This window comes from Mastacembelus armatus, chromosome 7 (assembly GCF_900324485.2).
Source record: "Mastacembelus armatus chromosome 7, fMasArm1.2, whole genome shotgun sequence".
Classification (NCBI taxonomy): domain Eukaryota; kingdom Metazoa; phylum Chordata; class Actinopteri; order Synbranchiformes; family Mastacembelidae; genus Mastacembelus; species Mastacembelus armatus.
This window is the reverse complement of record NC_046639.1, coordinates 6,045,193-6,060,981: the sequence shown is the minus strand read 5'-3', so window position 1 is coordinate 6,060,981 and position 15,789 is coordinate 6,045,193. Positions and strand designations below refer to the sequence as shown.

Here is a 15,789-nt window from a genome sequence, read left to right as displayed (position 1 = left end):
AAATGGTATACTCTATCAAAAATGTGTCTGATTACATTTACGTCCAATGTAAAACAATCTTAGAGGTAAAGTGACAAGAATGAGGAACTGGAAATATTACAATTTCCCTGTGCAACCATGGTGTTGCAACATGAGTTGCTGCATAGTTTAAGGTGATGTAGAAATACATGTTGTCCCTGTGTGGACATCCACACTTGCTCAGGTTCTGCTGTGGTTACTTTTCACTTCCAATGACACCAGAGCCATTGCAGGACAAAACTTGCCAGATGCATTTCAGCATCATTCAACATGGCTGGCTGTGGCTTTACAGGTAGAACAGGTTGGCTTCAAGTAGAACAGGCTGGTTTCTTGGCTTCACTAGTCCACATGTCAAAGCGTCCTTGGGCAAGACACTGAACCCCAAGACACCATGACTGTGTGAGCTGATGGGGGAATGGGCAAATAGTGTAAAAGCGCTTTCAGTGTACTTGAGTATAGAAAAGTGTTATACAAGTATATGACTATTTACCATCACTGAGCTGTACCTCTTACTGGAAGGTGTACTGTAATATTTTAAGTCATTCAGACTAATATAGTCATTTAGTAGATCTAAAAAACAAAATTGTCATCAAAACATTTAAAACTGTACTGTATTTTCATAGTTCACAGTATGATAATGTAATCCTACAGGAGTACCCAACCATTTTAGGCCTGTGGGCTCCTAAAATCAAACAAAATCTACTTGAGTTATGACTTCAGTGTCGATACAAGTTAGCAGTCCAATCTAAAGAGTAACTTTGTCTTTTATAGATCACTTACTTTGAAAGATTTTAGAGCCCAGTAATTTATACTGCTAATAAAACTGGTTGTGAAAATTGTTAATGCTGTTTTATGTTAGCATTTTAACATGCTAAACTAGGACTGTGAACATTAGCATTTAGTGCACAGCACTTCTTACATGGAAAGTGCAAAAATTCAAAGAAAAAAAAAAAAACAACAGTTTGTGCAATAGAACACAATTTCTCAATTTGTTCCATTTACTCATCAGTGAACCCTGAGATTTGTCTGACCAGGTTGGACCATTGATCAAAGACAAGTGGGTGCAAAGAGATATGCATTTGCAATGTGGGCACAATAAAAATAGGTTGCAAATGGCAAACATACAGCTAAAAGAAACTAGACTATGTAAGTCATAACAACACAACAAAATATTAAACTTTTAGGTTTGTTTCATTCACGTTTTCTAATGCAAAAATCATTAATGATCATAGAAAATGGACAAGAAAATCTGTGTCAAAAATAAAAGCCAAATTTGAGATTCTAAAATGTTGATAATCTTGTCTGTGCATAGCAGGCGTGATTTCAAGGTCATATAACCTAAATGCAGCATGAGAAGTTTCCTCACTTTACCTCCCAGAATTCCTAGTGTTCAGTAACACCTCCACATGAATACATGAGGTCATACAGAATGACAACAGAAATTCTACATGGTGAGCATCATTTACGTGACGTGACTATACTGTACATTTGTACTAACATTTTTTTCATTGTAGGCTACTTTTCCTAAGGCCTCTTCTACCACTCACCACGGGTACACGGAACTGTCGCCATGGTTACGTCTAAACCAAAAGTTGCAATTTAACGCTAATCACAGGCAGATTCTGTCCCTGTGTCCCTGTGTCTCTGATTTCACACATGCTTGTTTAAACCGTGTAACTCCATGGCTTTCTTCGGTTTAACTCAACTGGGCTACCAAAACCCAATAGGCGATAAAATGATAGTGAATCCCAGAGGAGTGTCTCATTCTCAGGGTAAGTAAGAGTAAGTTAGCTAACAGGAGCTACAACCACAGGGAACACAGCACTTGCTTCATAATTTATTAATACCTTCATTAGCAACACAGGGGATATTGGGCAGAGTGAGGTTTGGTAATGTGAGTTAGGACGTTGCTGTTCTTTGCCCTGGATGACCTTAAACTTCAAAGTTTTTGTGGTTATTTTGTGCTAACTACTTTAAGATGATTTGTAACTTCTCTGTGGTTGTTAATTCCCGCGTTTCAACAGCAAAAGGACTATTTGTCACCTCAAACAGCGTTAAGTAGTTGATTTGCTTTGGGTCAAATTATGACGCCACGAAAATGTTTACTGATAGCGTAATATTTAACTTTATTTAATCAGGCAATATTATTAAGATCAAAATCTCTGCATTTAAATTCTTTATTCATTAATATAGGAATAAATTTCTTTTCAATCCATTAATTGCTTGATCTATAAAAATGTGAAAAAAGGAAAAATGTACATTACAGTTTCCCGCAGAACAAGATGTGCTTGAACATCTTTCAAAAACCCAAAGATATTCAGTTTTCAATCACAATACAAAGAAAAGTACACAGTCCCTACAAAAATGATTGAACCAGGCAATGTTTGGCATCATTACTTCAAAATGACAAAAATCAGCCATCACAATAGTTATTTCTTTGCAGATGGTGGGATAAACATCAGTGCAGGGCTGCCTCCATCACTTCAAGAACAACAGGGACCCCTCAGGTGTGTAGACATATGTAATATTTACAACCAGCCTCCTCCCTACAGCACGAGGAGTGGTGTACACAGTACACACCACGGGAGCCATGAGCGATATAAAGAGATGGTTAAACGGATCCAGACACCCAGATGTGAGTGGACATACAGAAAGTAGCATAATTTAAATGTCTGATCTACAGCTGTATTCTCTTTGACAAGTCAACCACATTGATAAACGTCTCGGTCTCCTCTCTTCTCCAGCCCCCAATCAACTGTACATAATGCCTCTGACGGACAGCCATCAGTATGGATGGATGGTAACCAAGACTCCTGAACCATGGACCCAAATCAAACGGTTTCCCCGAAACAACAGTGAGATGACAAAGTAGGTAACATTTCCCTATATGATATGGATTTTTTTTTTCATATTATCTGGATCTATGTGAGTGTAATCCACTTGTTGTTTTCCCAGGTTTGTTAAAGAAGTGTCAATGACAGACCGGGAGTTCAGCCTTTTCTGATAGCCATTTTAATTTTTTTCTTCATTTGTAAACATGTGCATGGAGATATTCATTCACACAAATAAAAAGAAGCAACATCTGTTTTGATGTGACTTTCTGATATAAAGTTGATAACAAATCTACTTCTGAATAAATTTTGATGCTTCATTTTGCTGATTCTTTCATTAATGATGAATCTATTTTTGTAAGGAATTCATTTTTCATTCAGCAGCATGATTAACGTTAGCTGTGAGGAAGTACCTATCTCTGGCTATACTTTATAAACTTAAGGTCTGGAGGTGTGAATTCTGAATTCTGGTGGGAACAACTATTTAAAGGTTGAACCTATCAAAAGTCAATCTGTCATACATTGTAAGTTAAGAAATCATCTTGCCACCTGAATGATCCAAACCTACAGGTGCACATTCACTGCTGTAGTGGTGTGTAGACATAGTGAGATTGTACTGCCCTCTAGAGGAAAATTATTTCTTCTGAATTTTGGAAGATAATGACCTAGATGTGAAAGTTTATTTAAGTTTTTCTGTTTTGACAGAGCATTTCACCATCTGAAGAAATTTTACACTGATGTTTTATTTGCAGAGGGACTGAATTCTGTAGGGATCATGATGGACAGAGATGTAGTTGTGCCCCCTGAAAAGGGTAGAAATCTCCCAAAAATGACTTCATGGACTTCAGTCAGTGCTACCCAAAATGTCCTATCTTATTAAAGCTATGTGAGTTAAATCACCCTGCTGAAATCCATGATCATTTCTGTAGTAGAGTGTCTGAAGATGAGCATGGGTCTGAGTAAGCTTACTACCACAGCACCCTCATCACATGAAGAGTGCATGTTCAGCACATTAGGTGCGGCAATACAGGCCACTGACTAATCCTGAAAGATTTTCAGGTTGAAAGAGGAATAAGAGCAACAGGAGGGTACAGAATTTAGGTGTGTAGCCTGAATCTCAGCCAGGTGAAAACCAGTGGGCTGAGACCGACAGCTCTGCAGCCTACTAATATTGGCTTGGTTTGGTCTGAGGTGCTTAACAGGCATGTTTATATCCAGTCTATTAATTTCATAATACAAATTGCAACTGGTGAACAGCAAGACAGCTCTTTTGTATGTTTCATACAATTATCTTTAAGAATTTCTGTTTGTAGCCTCGCTGTGTCTAATACAATGGTGTTTTTAGGTTTTGCTGTTATGGAAAGCATGAAACTTGTATTTACCGTGGCCTGTGTGGGGAAACTGTTAACACATCCATCATGTCAGTGATATAATATTACAGCTCACAATTTGCTTCAAATTAAAATAATCTAGCTGTGGTGAAGTATGAGTACACCGACACGTAAACCACAGTCTGCTATTCTCAAACTTCATGACCACAAATACAAGGTTCCTGCTTAATTAATGACTGGCCTCTGTTTGTGTAAGCCTCTGGTAATATATATTTGCAGAACACACAAAAAAGCCATTGATATTTTTTTTTTATTTTTTTTTTCTTCAAGGGGAAATGTTATTTTTCTCTTTGTCATAGTCCTCAACTCTTCTTGTCCTTCACTTTTGCAAACCAATCCCCTTTCTACTCCTCCAACTAAGGGGAAAAAAAACAAACAAAAACAAAAAAGGAAGGAATCATCAGGCCTGAGCAAAACACTGTTTCAGTAGTATGGGGGTAACCTTCCTCCCCTCCCCTGTTCCCCCCATAAACATCCCAAGAGTTAACAATCAACACAAGTCTATGGACAGCCAATAGAAATAGAATACATACAATGCACATTTTCTTTATAAACTCATATGTCCATTCTATAAACTATTTGCGTATATGAATCATTCTTCATTGGTCACAGTTCACTTGATAGTTGGTGATTTCCCTTACATTGCTGTCCTCTGGTGCTCACACCACACCCAAGGCCAAATATCATTGCACAGGAGGGACCGATAGCACAAGGCTGCGTGAGCTGACTTTGGTACAAACATGATCAACTGTTGGTTGCCATTACAGGGCTGATTCTCCCAATTACAAAAGAGAAACCAAGATGTTTGAAGTGATGAGAATGTTTACTAAAAATTATTCTCAACGAGCCCTTTTCCCTTTCTATATATGTGTAGACATTCATCTGCCTGTCCTCTTCACTTAGTGTTATACCAGGGATGTCATTTGTTTACTACTTAGATGCTTAATGTGTGGAAGGGAGAGGTCACCTTAAAGCCTGACTGAGATTTACAATACTGCAATAGTGGCATAAATAAAAAATTCACTGCCCTCAGTGAATCATCTGGATATCTCTGTGTTTGCTGCTATGTGAGCATACTGTACACCTCTTGGCTTCTGCTGCAAAGGCAGGTAATGGCTATTACTATACATGATCACACCTATCGCCAGTTGAAATACTGTATTGTACATGAGGGTTGAACAGCAGAATTCATTGGCTGCAGTTGATCAGTTGGTACCAGTGAGCTTGAGCTTTACAACTGGCATTTTACAATAAAGCGTGCTGGTCTTTGATCCTTAACATTGGAATGGAATCATCATAATAAGCATAGTAATTAATCAGAATTATCATAATAATAATAACAACATTAAGAATATACAAATGATGGATACAGAAATGATACAAAATACCCTACATTAAAACAAACAAAAATGAAAACAAGATACCACAATCAGACATGCTTCAAAGCAGTTATGTTTGGCAAAAAAGCAGTTTTGTTGTATCATAAAAACCTCACAGTGAAAATAGTTATGCCCCTTCAGGTTTACAAAGCACAGTATTCAGTCAAAATCAATATATATTTCTTTCTTTCATCCATTTCTTCTTCATAGAAGAATCGGGCTCTGTCGTACCACTGTGTTGAAATCCAAGGTTTCTCGCCAATGGCTCTGGAACAACTTGCTGCTCTAAATTCCTTTATTTCCATTTGCACCAAAAAATACTTCTATGAAAGGAAAGGAAGTTGATGACAACATACTGTTAAGGGTGAAACCAGTGGTACACTGGCTGCTCAAGCTCTAGGAAACCAGTCTGACATGAAATGAAGATGAAGAGGATCTTAATCCTAGCTGAAGCTGCTTTTGCTTGTCAAAGAGTGGAGATAAAAATATAGATTTCAGATATTACCTTCCACTAAAATTCTTAGACGTCTTTAGTACTTTAGTGTACAGGTTGAAGGCAATATCTTAATTTAGAGTTAAAAGTGATTAGCTCTTTGAATCCTGAATCACAAACAAAATAAATTAGTTATACATATTTTATGAAAATAGAATAAAATATGAAACAGCCTTTGCTGCCAGCAGGTGGGCAAAAAAACAAAGGGTTCAGGCCTTCTGCCTAAAAAAAACAGAGGTGGTGATCATTGCTGACTTTATCGAGAACATATCAAACAAGTCTTGCCTTGTTTTCAGTTAAATACTTTAGTCTTTGGTCAATATATTCCTCCTCAGTTTATACATATATTCATACAGACACAAATATGCATGTACATACACACTTATCAACGTGTAATAAACTGGATATTTGTGCACGTATGTTTTCACACTTTTTCATAAAGGACCTCTTGCACAAAACATCAAGACTAAAATAAATAATTAATCCAGAAACAGAATATGAGTACCTGTTCATGATGCATGTGAAATAAAAGTAACCAGAACAGAAACAAAAGAAAATAAAAAAGTAGCCTTATGTACAGCATTAATCTTCTTTTGACACAGGCTAAAAGGCGTTTTAAATAAACAGACTTTGCATCTTTCAAGAAGCCTGAGAGAGAGGCTAGACAGGAGAAAAACACTAGTCCTTCAATGTGTGTGTGCACTCTTTGAGAACACTGTCCCTATAACGTCTTAAGTTTTTTTTTTCCTTTGCTTGGGATCCAAGTGATGGCGCATCTAGTTTTTAGCCAATCGCTCACACTGTGAGTCCTTGAGTGGTGCTGTGTCCTTGCAGTGGGGATCACCCAGAATCTGCTGCTGTCATGGCTGCTAACTGTTAGGAGGTCCATCATTCAGGAAGTAGGTGGTCATTTCCCCCTTACCTTTGACTTTAACAACTCCACGACACTCCAACACATACCCTTTGCTTGCGAGCACCTGGTAGAGGTCTGTGGTCACCTGTGAGCAGAATAGGAAAAAGCAGACTGGTTGTATTCACCCAAAGCTGGATACCTTTTAAATTTAGCAAGTTTTCTCTATGTTCCTTATTTCATAGTGATGAAACCATAGATCTTTCACACAACTCTGCAGTTCCTCTCTACAAGAGGAGTCTTTCACTCATTTTGTTTTTCCAGCTCTTTATTGTTTATTCTCACTGCTCATCACCACTTTCGAGCAGCTGCACTAGCGAAAAAGTTGTTAAAACTGACGCGTTCACTTTTTGTCAGCACAAACTTGAGACAAATAAAATCTGAAACTAGTTGGAGTATAATGGAGCGTTTATCATGTTCTAACTGTATGGTGCCAGATATTTCCCTCAGATGTTGGTAGACACCAAAAACAAATTTAGCGAAGGATGGATGGACTATTGGACTTCATCAGTATATTCACCAGATGTCCAGAAACATGACCTAGAAATTAATGTTAATATTGTACTGTAGATGCTGGATGTGTAAATAAGCAACCGCTTGCCAACATGTGGCTCATCAGCTTTTATTAGGCGATAATCCACTGTCCTAATGCGGACAAATATCAGTTATTGCATTTTCAACAGTATACTGCTTCAGAAGATGAGTTGTATTTATACACACATACTGACTTGTCCTTGTGATGACCCTTCTGTCAGTGTAAAACTCTGGCCTCTGGTGGATATTCAGAAAACTGGCTAAACTTTCCTCAAATGCTGAATTTGCTTATTTGTACAGTGTTCTTGGGGTGAGCTTGGATGGTGTAAGATTTCTCAGCCGTAGGGTTCAGAAATCAACAGTGACACCACGTGACACACGAAGTTTTACACTCTGTGGCCACATTATTACATACACTTGTAAACTCTAGTTCATATGCTTATAATACTCCACTATTTTTGACACTGGCATAGAGGTATTCATTCAAATTTAGGTTTTAGTAATGTAATGGTGGACTGCATTTTATTGAGAGACCTTTCTAATATTCTTTCTCTCTCAGCTCAACATATAGTCCAGTACACCACCAGCTGTGGACTCTGGATCTTCAGTGAACATTATGTTTTTATATCATGTGGGCACAAGATATTTGACAATGAGAACTCAACATTTAAAAAATTTTAAAGATATGATATATGGCCTGTTGAATTGAATTGCATTAGATTGTAGAGTTGAAAAGTAGCCACTAAATGAATTATTTTTTTAAAAAAACTAATGCTGTAATTTTATATTAATTCTGAAATAAATTCATATTAAATACTTATGCAAATCATATAGTATCATGTTTGGGCTGAATTTTAACAGTAGTTACATGAAAATCTTACCTGTATGCAGTCAGGTACTCCTGTGCTGTCCATACGACTGGCCACATTGACTGTGTTTCCCCAAATATCATACTGAGGTTTCCGTGCACCAATAACCCCTGCCACTACCGGTCCAATGTTGAGACCTGGGAATTCAAGACAAAAAAATAAAAATCACACCACACCGGCCAAGCCATTGTGGTATCTTATTAGAAAAAAAAATGTTGATTCTGAACACCGTTTTTCTGAATCATAATTAACTTTGACTTACCAATCTTCATCTGGAAGTTGTTGAACGAATGCTCATTGATGTATTTCATCTGCTCCCTCAGTCTCATGGCATAGTCGGCCAATGCGGTAATATGGGAACGGCCCTCCTTGTCATAGGTGGAGTCATTGAGACCTGAGGCTGCCATATAGGTGGAACCAATGGTCTTGATCTTCTCTAGCTGCCTGTACTTCTCTTCACTGATGATCTGACAAATGAACAGAACAGAGAGACATTGCATTTGTGCATTTTAGAAATGATCACATTTCTTTTTCAAAATTAGCTATAAGAAGTCAGTTCTGCAACACACACATTATGCTTTCCAAATCTGCCTTGACAAACTTTACCTCATCAAAGTCAGCAATGATCTCGTTGAGCAGCCGCAGACACTCTACACCCTCGTTGTTGGCCTCCAGCTCCACGTAGAACTCAGAGAAATTGCTGATGGAGGCAAACATGACGGCCACACACTCACAGGACTGGTAATACAGCTCGTCATTGCGCCGTTCACGTGCCAAGAAGTGAGCAGCTACATCTTTAGGCAGAATGTTATGGAGGAGGCGACGATTGTAGGCCTGCAGTTCCTCCATCTCCTCTTTTTCCTCTGTGGCCTGGGAGTAAATGTTTATTAGATCTATTCAGCTTTTAAACTGCAGATATTCTAATAGTAAATGTTAATAAACTTGACATCAGTTTGCTTATTAATCCACAACTTTGCAGCATTTGCAGCAATCTGAGGAGATTCTGTTTGATGTTAACATGGTCAGCTGATGCCCTCTAGTGGCACTGTAGGTACCTGTAATTTCCACAGGAAGTCGAGGCGTGCAGTAGATTCCACCTGCTGAGCGTGCAGGTACAGTGCCAGGACAAAGACTGTGAGGATCACTGGGGTCATGACTCTCAGGGACACTTTGGTCACAACAAATGGGCTACAAAAAGATAGACTCAGGGTCAGACTTATGCCACACAGATACTGTGGAGCAGGAAATACTTTTGAGTCACAATTCCATTATGTTGGAATGCTAATATTCTGTTACAAGCAAAAGTAATAATAATAATTTAATAAGTCTTGCGCTGATGGCTATGTTTTGCCATTTCATTTTCTGCTGGATAGTTTGTGAATTTTCCCCTGCAAATCAAGTCTTATATCACCTTGACTTATAATAATACATCATAATTTATGTCATGATTCCCTTTTGGGACTTCCTGCCAGGGACCTTTATTTTGTAAGGACTTCCTCTTTCCCCTGCACTGGTCCCCGACAGCTTTGCATTTGATTAACTGTAATCACTTTCACTTGGACACAATCTGCCTTTTGTTCTCGCTCCCTTTATATGTCTCCTTCTTCTGCTAAAAATATATTTATTTGTATTTTTCCTGAGCTCTGGTATCCCCAGGAGGAATAAAAGCCTTTTGGGCAATTGGGTCCCATACCTCTCCTTCACTCTTCTTTTCAGCATAGACCACCGCAATGTAACAATTTATTTGTTGATTAAATTGTGTGTTTATTATTAATATGCTAAATAATTTTTTATTTTAATTGTAGAGGAATAAAAAGCACAATATCCATTTTTAAAATGTGGAGTAGAAGAGTAAAAGTAGCAAAAAATGGAAATACTAGTAAACTGCAAATAACTCAAAGATGGATAGCATAGTACTTGGATGAATGTATTTAGTTACTTTGCATCACTGACAGGAAAAATAAAAGATGTTGAAATGACAGATTAGGAGATAAAAACTTTCAAAAGTAACATTAATAGACTTACCACTGGTTTGTAGTTTCATTGAAACTGGACCTACACATTTAAACAGAAAAAGTCAGTCTGGTCAATAAAAATAATTATATTATTAAGTTATTAGAAGATTTTTTTAAATCTAAATGCATCTTACCATTGAGCATTAGTGTCATTTAAATCACTAAAAGAGGAAAAGAATAATTAGAAGGAACAGTCAAATATAAAAAATTGTGAGACAAAACATAAGATTATAAATTATTTACATTATGATATATACACATTAGTGTTTGAAAATGTCAAAACAATACCTGAGATCCATATGAAACAATACTTTTAAAAACATCTCAATTTAATGTATACAAATATTTTCAAACTCAAAATTCAAACAAATTGCTTGGCTCATTAGAGAAATAACTTCACTAAATTAAGTTAATGACAGATGAAAGGTTTTGTGATTTATATAAGGAAGCATGTAATTAAAAGAGGAATAAGACGACAGATTTGATCATGAATTTTGATCCCAGCTTTTGGTACTTTTTGCTCCTCCAATTGGTCAAACCTAAGGAAAGATTTCTAGCTGTACAGGACACATGAAACAAGAAGCTCTATGTGCCATTTAATTGCACCCAAACAACATGAATTCTTTTAGGCAGCCAGGATATAGCACTTACATGGCATTGGAGGTGACAAAGAGGTCAGCGTTGTCGAATAGTGCTACTTGTGGCCACTCCACCAGCAGCAGGAAGGTGAGCTGGATGAGCAGCATGAGAGCCAGCTTCCCTATGCTGCTGATCTGCAGGAACACTGAGCAGGCCAGCAGTGTCAGCAGCACACTGTAGCTGAAATACTAGCACAAACACAAGACAGCAGCATCACAGAGAGCTGTTGCCTACAACAGATCTCTGAAAAACACACATGCAAATGTGACAATTTTTAAAATGGTGCCAATAGCGGCACAGGGAGCACAAATGGTGAAGTGGTGACACATAATAAACTCACCTCAGGAAAGGGGCAGGAGGGGCCTTTGCTAGGGCAGATCTCTAGACCCCCCTCAAGAGACACATTCAAGCTACGGATCAGACACGGCGTCACCAGCGCTGCAGAGGTGTTCAACTTTTCCACAATGCATGCCACCAAGCTTGTTGTGTCACAGGCAAACTGCAGTTAAACAGGCAGACACACGTGTTTCAACCATACTGTATTTTATTGTTACTCTATTTGTCTGACCACTGCCATAGAAACATAACACAGGCATATATATGTGTGGCCTATGAGTAGATCCATATTTAGAAGATTAAATTTTTTTACTCATCTTTTCCACATTACAACACTTTTTTCTTCTCAAAGAAAGTGTAAATCTGAAAGACTATCTTTCTGTTTCATTCGATATGGGGTAAACTAGGCTTTTCCAAATTCTGATCGACTATGTAGAAATAGTCTGTGTTTGGGCAGCTGTTACTTACCATGTTAACAAAGGCAGAGATGAAGACAAGGATAATGGAAAATACTCCAACCAGGGTACTATTGGTGCGAGACTGGACAATCTTCTTTGAAACAGTCTGCATTGCAGCTGGAAAGAGCTACAAATGGGAGTGCAAAAGATAGTAAATATACAGTGAATACACAAACATATGAGCAAAGGCTTTATTACTGCATCTTGATACTGCACCTTGATGCAAGAGTATATGGCACAGATGAAAAGGATGTTGGCAAGTATGATGAAGATACTGATGTAGATTCCCAGCATGACTGGGGTGCTGCAAGAAAGAATACAGAAATACAATTTAAACAAATATTTAGTAGCCTGTCACCACTAATCTGTTTGGTTTGGTTCATACAATCTCTGGTGTGTTTCTCTGTTTGGTTCAGTTCATTTGAGCTAGTGTGAAATCTGTCAGTCAAACTCTGGTGTCCAAACTGGTCATGCCTCTGTTGTGTGTGTATTTTTCTTTATTATATTGAAAGACAGACCACAAGACTGTGTTAGAGTAGGTATGTGTTAGCATCTATTAAATGCATTGCTGAAGCCTTTGTATGAAATTCTCTCAGCAGAATTAAAAAAAAAACTTCTTTCATAAAAGTCATAGGTAAGTGTTTGTGTATATGAAAACTTTTGGATACTGCTTATGCTTTAGAGGGTCTAGGGGGTTAACAGCCAAACCCAGTAAGACATAACTAACACATAATGATGGCTGAAAGCTGAAGATTATGATGTCGAAAAACTAAAAACACAATCTGTAGTTTAAGTCTGTAAGTAACATGGTGATTACTGGATTGATTTTGGATGAATTCACCAACTATGTTTTGTTCACTAATTCAAAAACAAACAGTCTTGATTTTTATGCTGCTCTGATTTGTGCCTCTGGCTACTTCTCCATGACAACGCAGCCAAGACTCATGGGTATTACAAGATCTGGAGCCGTCTGCTTTTCCCAAATGACAGAAAACATGATTTCTCAGAAATGAAGATTCCTGTTTCTGTGCAGACTAACATTTTCTGATGAGCCACTATTTATACAGGGTTAGGTAATAAAGGGCTCAATTACTGGTAAATTATGCTTTATAGCCATTAATAGGAACAACTTTGTGTTGCCAGTTAAATGTAAATGCAAAATCCTCCTCCGTCGTGACATTCACATTTTATTAGGGACACCCTTCCAGAATCATTCTGTAATGAACTATACCAATATTAAATATTTTATTTGGTCCACACCAAATGACCCAAAACTACATGTGTGAAAGTGTAAATACTGAAGGATTTACAATATAGTATTATATAAATGTGTGAAATACTCACTGTGGAAAGATAACAATCTGTATGAAAGATATGAAGCAGAATACTAATAGAGTACAAGCGACATAGCCCCCAAAACGATCGTCCACCTTTTTGGAGTACTGTGAGAGGAGGAAGAGCAAAAAGAGAGTCAGATATGAGCAGCATACACACAAACACATACAACAATCAGAAGTCTTAGTTTCAACCTTTTTCTCCAGGCTGGAGGTCTGAAAGGTGAGTAGGAACTTCTTAACGTGGTCTTTTCTTAGCTGGTCAATGCTGCGAGCGTCAATGGCTCGCCCCAGAAATTCATCCACCTCATCCTCCGGGTTCATGGCCTCCTGAACACCACGGCTGCCCAAAAGAAGGGAAGACACAGTTCAGGCAGGAGCTAACGGGGAGCAGAGGTTTTCACATGTATGAATGTCAAGAGTCAGTACTCACTTGTCTTTACTGGAGGTCTCATCAATCCCCTGAAGAAGAAAGCAAACAGACAAAATGAATGAATTATGACTATGACAGAAAAGCAGCAGAGTGTGTTGATGTTGAGTCTCACCATTTGTCTGAAGACTTTCGAGTCTTTGGTCCTGGAGAAGGTTCTGTCAGGGACCCAGCGTGGCATCAGACCCTCATTAGAGTTGGCTCTCGTCCGCTGCATCTTAGCCATCATGGCCTTCTCCTCCTTCTGCTCGGAGGAAGTAACAAACATTCGATCAAGTGCTCTCATACAACACAGCACGCAGTGAATGACAATGCAAGAGACTGAATACCCCAGTAGAGCTCTTTCCCATTCTAGCATATATTATACCCATGAAAAAAAGTGTGTACTCAGGTCAGAATCTTGAACATAACTTCATTAATACAGTTAAGATTATGCTTTGATGTTTCTACCTCCTCCACAAATTGTTTCTCCACCTCCTCTTATCTAGTTTTTGCTACATATTCTCAAATGAGAATAACCCTAACCCTAACCCAGTGTGACTAATTGATGCGTTTATAACAGTTTTTGGACAAACATTTAGTTCTCTGGCAGAAGTAGGAAAATAAATTTAAGTTATTAAAAGGATGAGTTCAGTCTTGGTTTTCGATCTCTTTGTGAAATGTGTTGACAGAGACTTAATGTCCCTCTCCCATACAGTACTCATTATTCTTAACACCTTTAAGAAACTGGAGCTAATTCTTTATGTTCCAGTCATTCCAATTGTCACTGTGGACCTGCATATATCCACCACCAGCATTAGGTGCATCTGTTACTCACACTGGATTGAGCTCTCTTCACATCATGTTGGTACCTAAAGCACAGCACCCACACTAAAGGTTTTTAATGCAGGGTTGTTTGTGTTCTCAGTGCTCACTCAAGCAGCAAAACTGCAATTACTCGGCAGAGGGGCACACATACTCAGGCTTTTATTGGTTTACCTTATCCTTAACTGTAAAACTTTGATCTGTGCTTTGATTCTGCGAAGTTTTTTTTTTTTTGAGCTGTGTGTTTTGAGCCCTGACCCGTTTCTGGCTGCAGCCGAGCACCAGGAAGGTCTCGATGCTGTTCTCCTTCAGATAGGCATTCCTTTCACCTCCAAATCCTGGCTCCACCTCATAGTCTCCATTAAGATACTGCAATGTGGCCTTAGTGATGTGGATCCTCCTGCAGAGAAAGAAGAACACAAATTTTATAAACAGCTACTGTATGTGTGTGTGTCCATGATTACAACATTATTGGTGTATACAGAAAGGGGGAATGACAGAGAAACTTCTGGACATACACGGTAACCTTCACTTAAGTCAGGTACATTAAACAGTATTTAAAAGTAATTAATTATATTTATTATAAACAACTTTTTCTGTGTTTTTGAAATTGTTTATCAATACATAGAGGTTTCATGCATCAATTAAAATAAGTCTTTGAAATGGTTGTTCATGATTTATGAAAGTGTTATTTCTCAAGCAGAATATGATGGTCTATACAGTCATCCATCATTCTGATTTCTGTATGAACAGATAAACATGTATCCTGAAAAATAAATAACTTTAAAACATAACCAAATATTTGTGGAGTAGCAGCAGTGCAATACTGATTTGATTTCTGAAAACTAAAATGAGCATAAATCAGAACTATCTTTAAAGAGCCTTTGTAGACATGTTTTTCTCATCTAAAATAAATGTAAAAATTTGCTGACAACCACCAAATGGCCTAGTTTTTCTTATAACTGCAAATGACTGGTCAAGCAATCAATCAATCAATGGACAGTGTCACACATGTTTAGAAAAAACAAGACTTTGGGGCTAGAGATGAAATTATTAATCAACTAACAAAATGAGAAAATAACATCATGTTAACAAAAATGATTGTTAGTTACTGCCTTACTAAAAATGTGCATGGACCTGTGCTTATTTCCCTCACCCTGCTTTGCCTCCCGCCTCCATGTGATTGGCTAGCGTGACATCGTTTGACCACACGTCAAACTGCCACTTCCTGAGTCCCAGGACGCCGCAGTGCACACGCCCGCTGTGAATGCCAACGCGCATGTTAACGTTGACCCCTGTGACCTCACGCACCAGTCTGGAGACAAACAACCCAGAAGCAGAGCATGAG

General features: G+C 38.1%; 2 protein-coding genes across 6 annotated transcripts in view; one reads left to right on the top strand and one right to left on the bottom strand.

Annotated features, from left to right (window-relative positions):
• The first annotated feature begins 207 nt into the window (after positions 1–207).
• On the top strand, positions 208–3,748 carry spmip11 (sperm microtubule inner protein 11). 3 transcript variants are annotated; one of them, XM_026331475.1, is made up of 4 exons: positions 208–319; positions 2,462–2,653; positions 2,763–2,886; positions 2,974–3,748. In XM_026331475.1, the coding sequence occupies exons 1-4, from the start codon at positions 289–291 to the stop codon at positions 3,020–3,022; spliced, it is 396 nt and encodes a 131-aa protein (XP_026187260.1). In that variant the 5' UTR covers positions 208–288; the 3' UTR covers positions 3,023–3,748. The 3 variants fall into 3 exon arrangements, with proteins under 3 accessions (XP_026187260.1, XP_026187259.1, XP_026187258.1); XM_026331474.1 differs by lacking the exon at positions 208–319 and adding an exon at positions 1,373–1,469; XM_026331473.1 differs by lacking the exon at positions 208–319 and adding an exon at positions 1,603–1,790.
• Positions 3,749–4,472: 724 nt separating this feature from the next.
• The window catches only part of adcy6a (adenylate cyclase 6a), a 35,588-nt gene continuing 24,271 nt past the window's right edge, over positions 4,473–15,789 (bottom strand). For all 3 annotated transcript variants that reach the window (XM_026331455.2, XM_026331457.2, XM_026331456.2), the window contains 17 exons: positions 15,598–15,756; positions 14,700–14,841; positions 13,753–13,881; positions 13,641–13,669; positions 13,403–13,550; positions 13,218–13,315; positions 12,090–12,177; positions 11,884–12,000; positions 11,420–11,578; positions 11,092–11,267; positions 10,575–10,601; positions 10,451–10,480; positions 9,481–9,613; positions 9,032–9,295; positions 8,688–8,892; positions 8,438–8,562; positions 4,473–7,110 (listed from right to left, as the gene is read on the bottom strand). In XM_026331455.2, the coding sequence (XP_026187240.1) occupies positions 6,982–7,110; positions 8,438–8,562; positions 8,688–8,892; positions 9,032–9,295; positions 9,481–9,613; positions 10,451–10,480; positions 10,575–10,601; positions 11,092–11,267; positions 11,420–11,578; positions 11,884–12,000; positions 12,090–12,177; positions 13,218–13,315; positions 13,403–13,550; positions 13,641–13,669; positions 13,753–13,881; positions 14,700–14,841; positions 15,598–15,756 (2,158 nt within the window). In that variant the 3' untranslated portion in view covers positions 4,473–6,981. The remainder of the gene's footprint in view (positions 7,111–8,437; positions 8,563–8,687; positions 8,893–9,031; positions 9,296–9,480; positions 9,614–10,450; positions 10,481–10,574; positions 10,602–11,091; positions 11,268–11,419; positions 11,579–11,883; positions 12,001–12,089; positions 12,178–13,217; positions 13,316–13,402; positions 13,551–13,640; positions 13,670–13,752; positions 13,882–14,699; positions 14,842–15,597; positions 15,757–15,789) is intronic.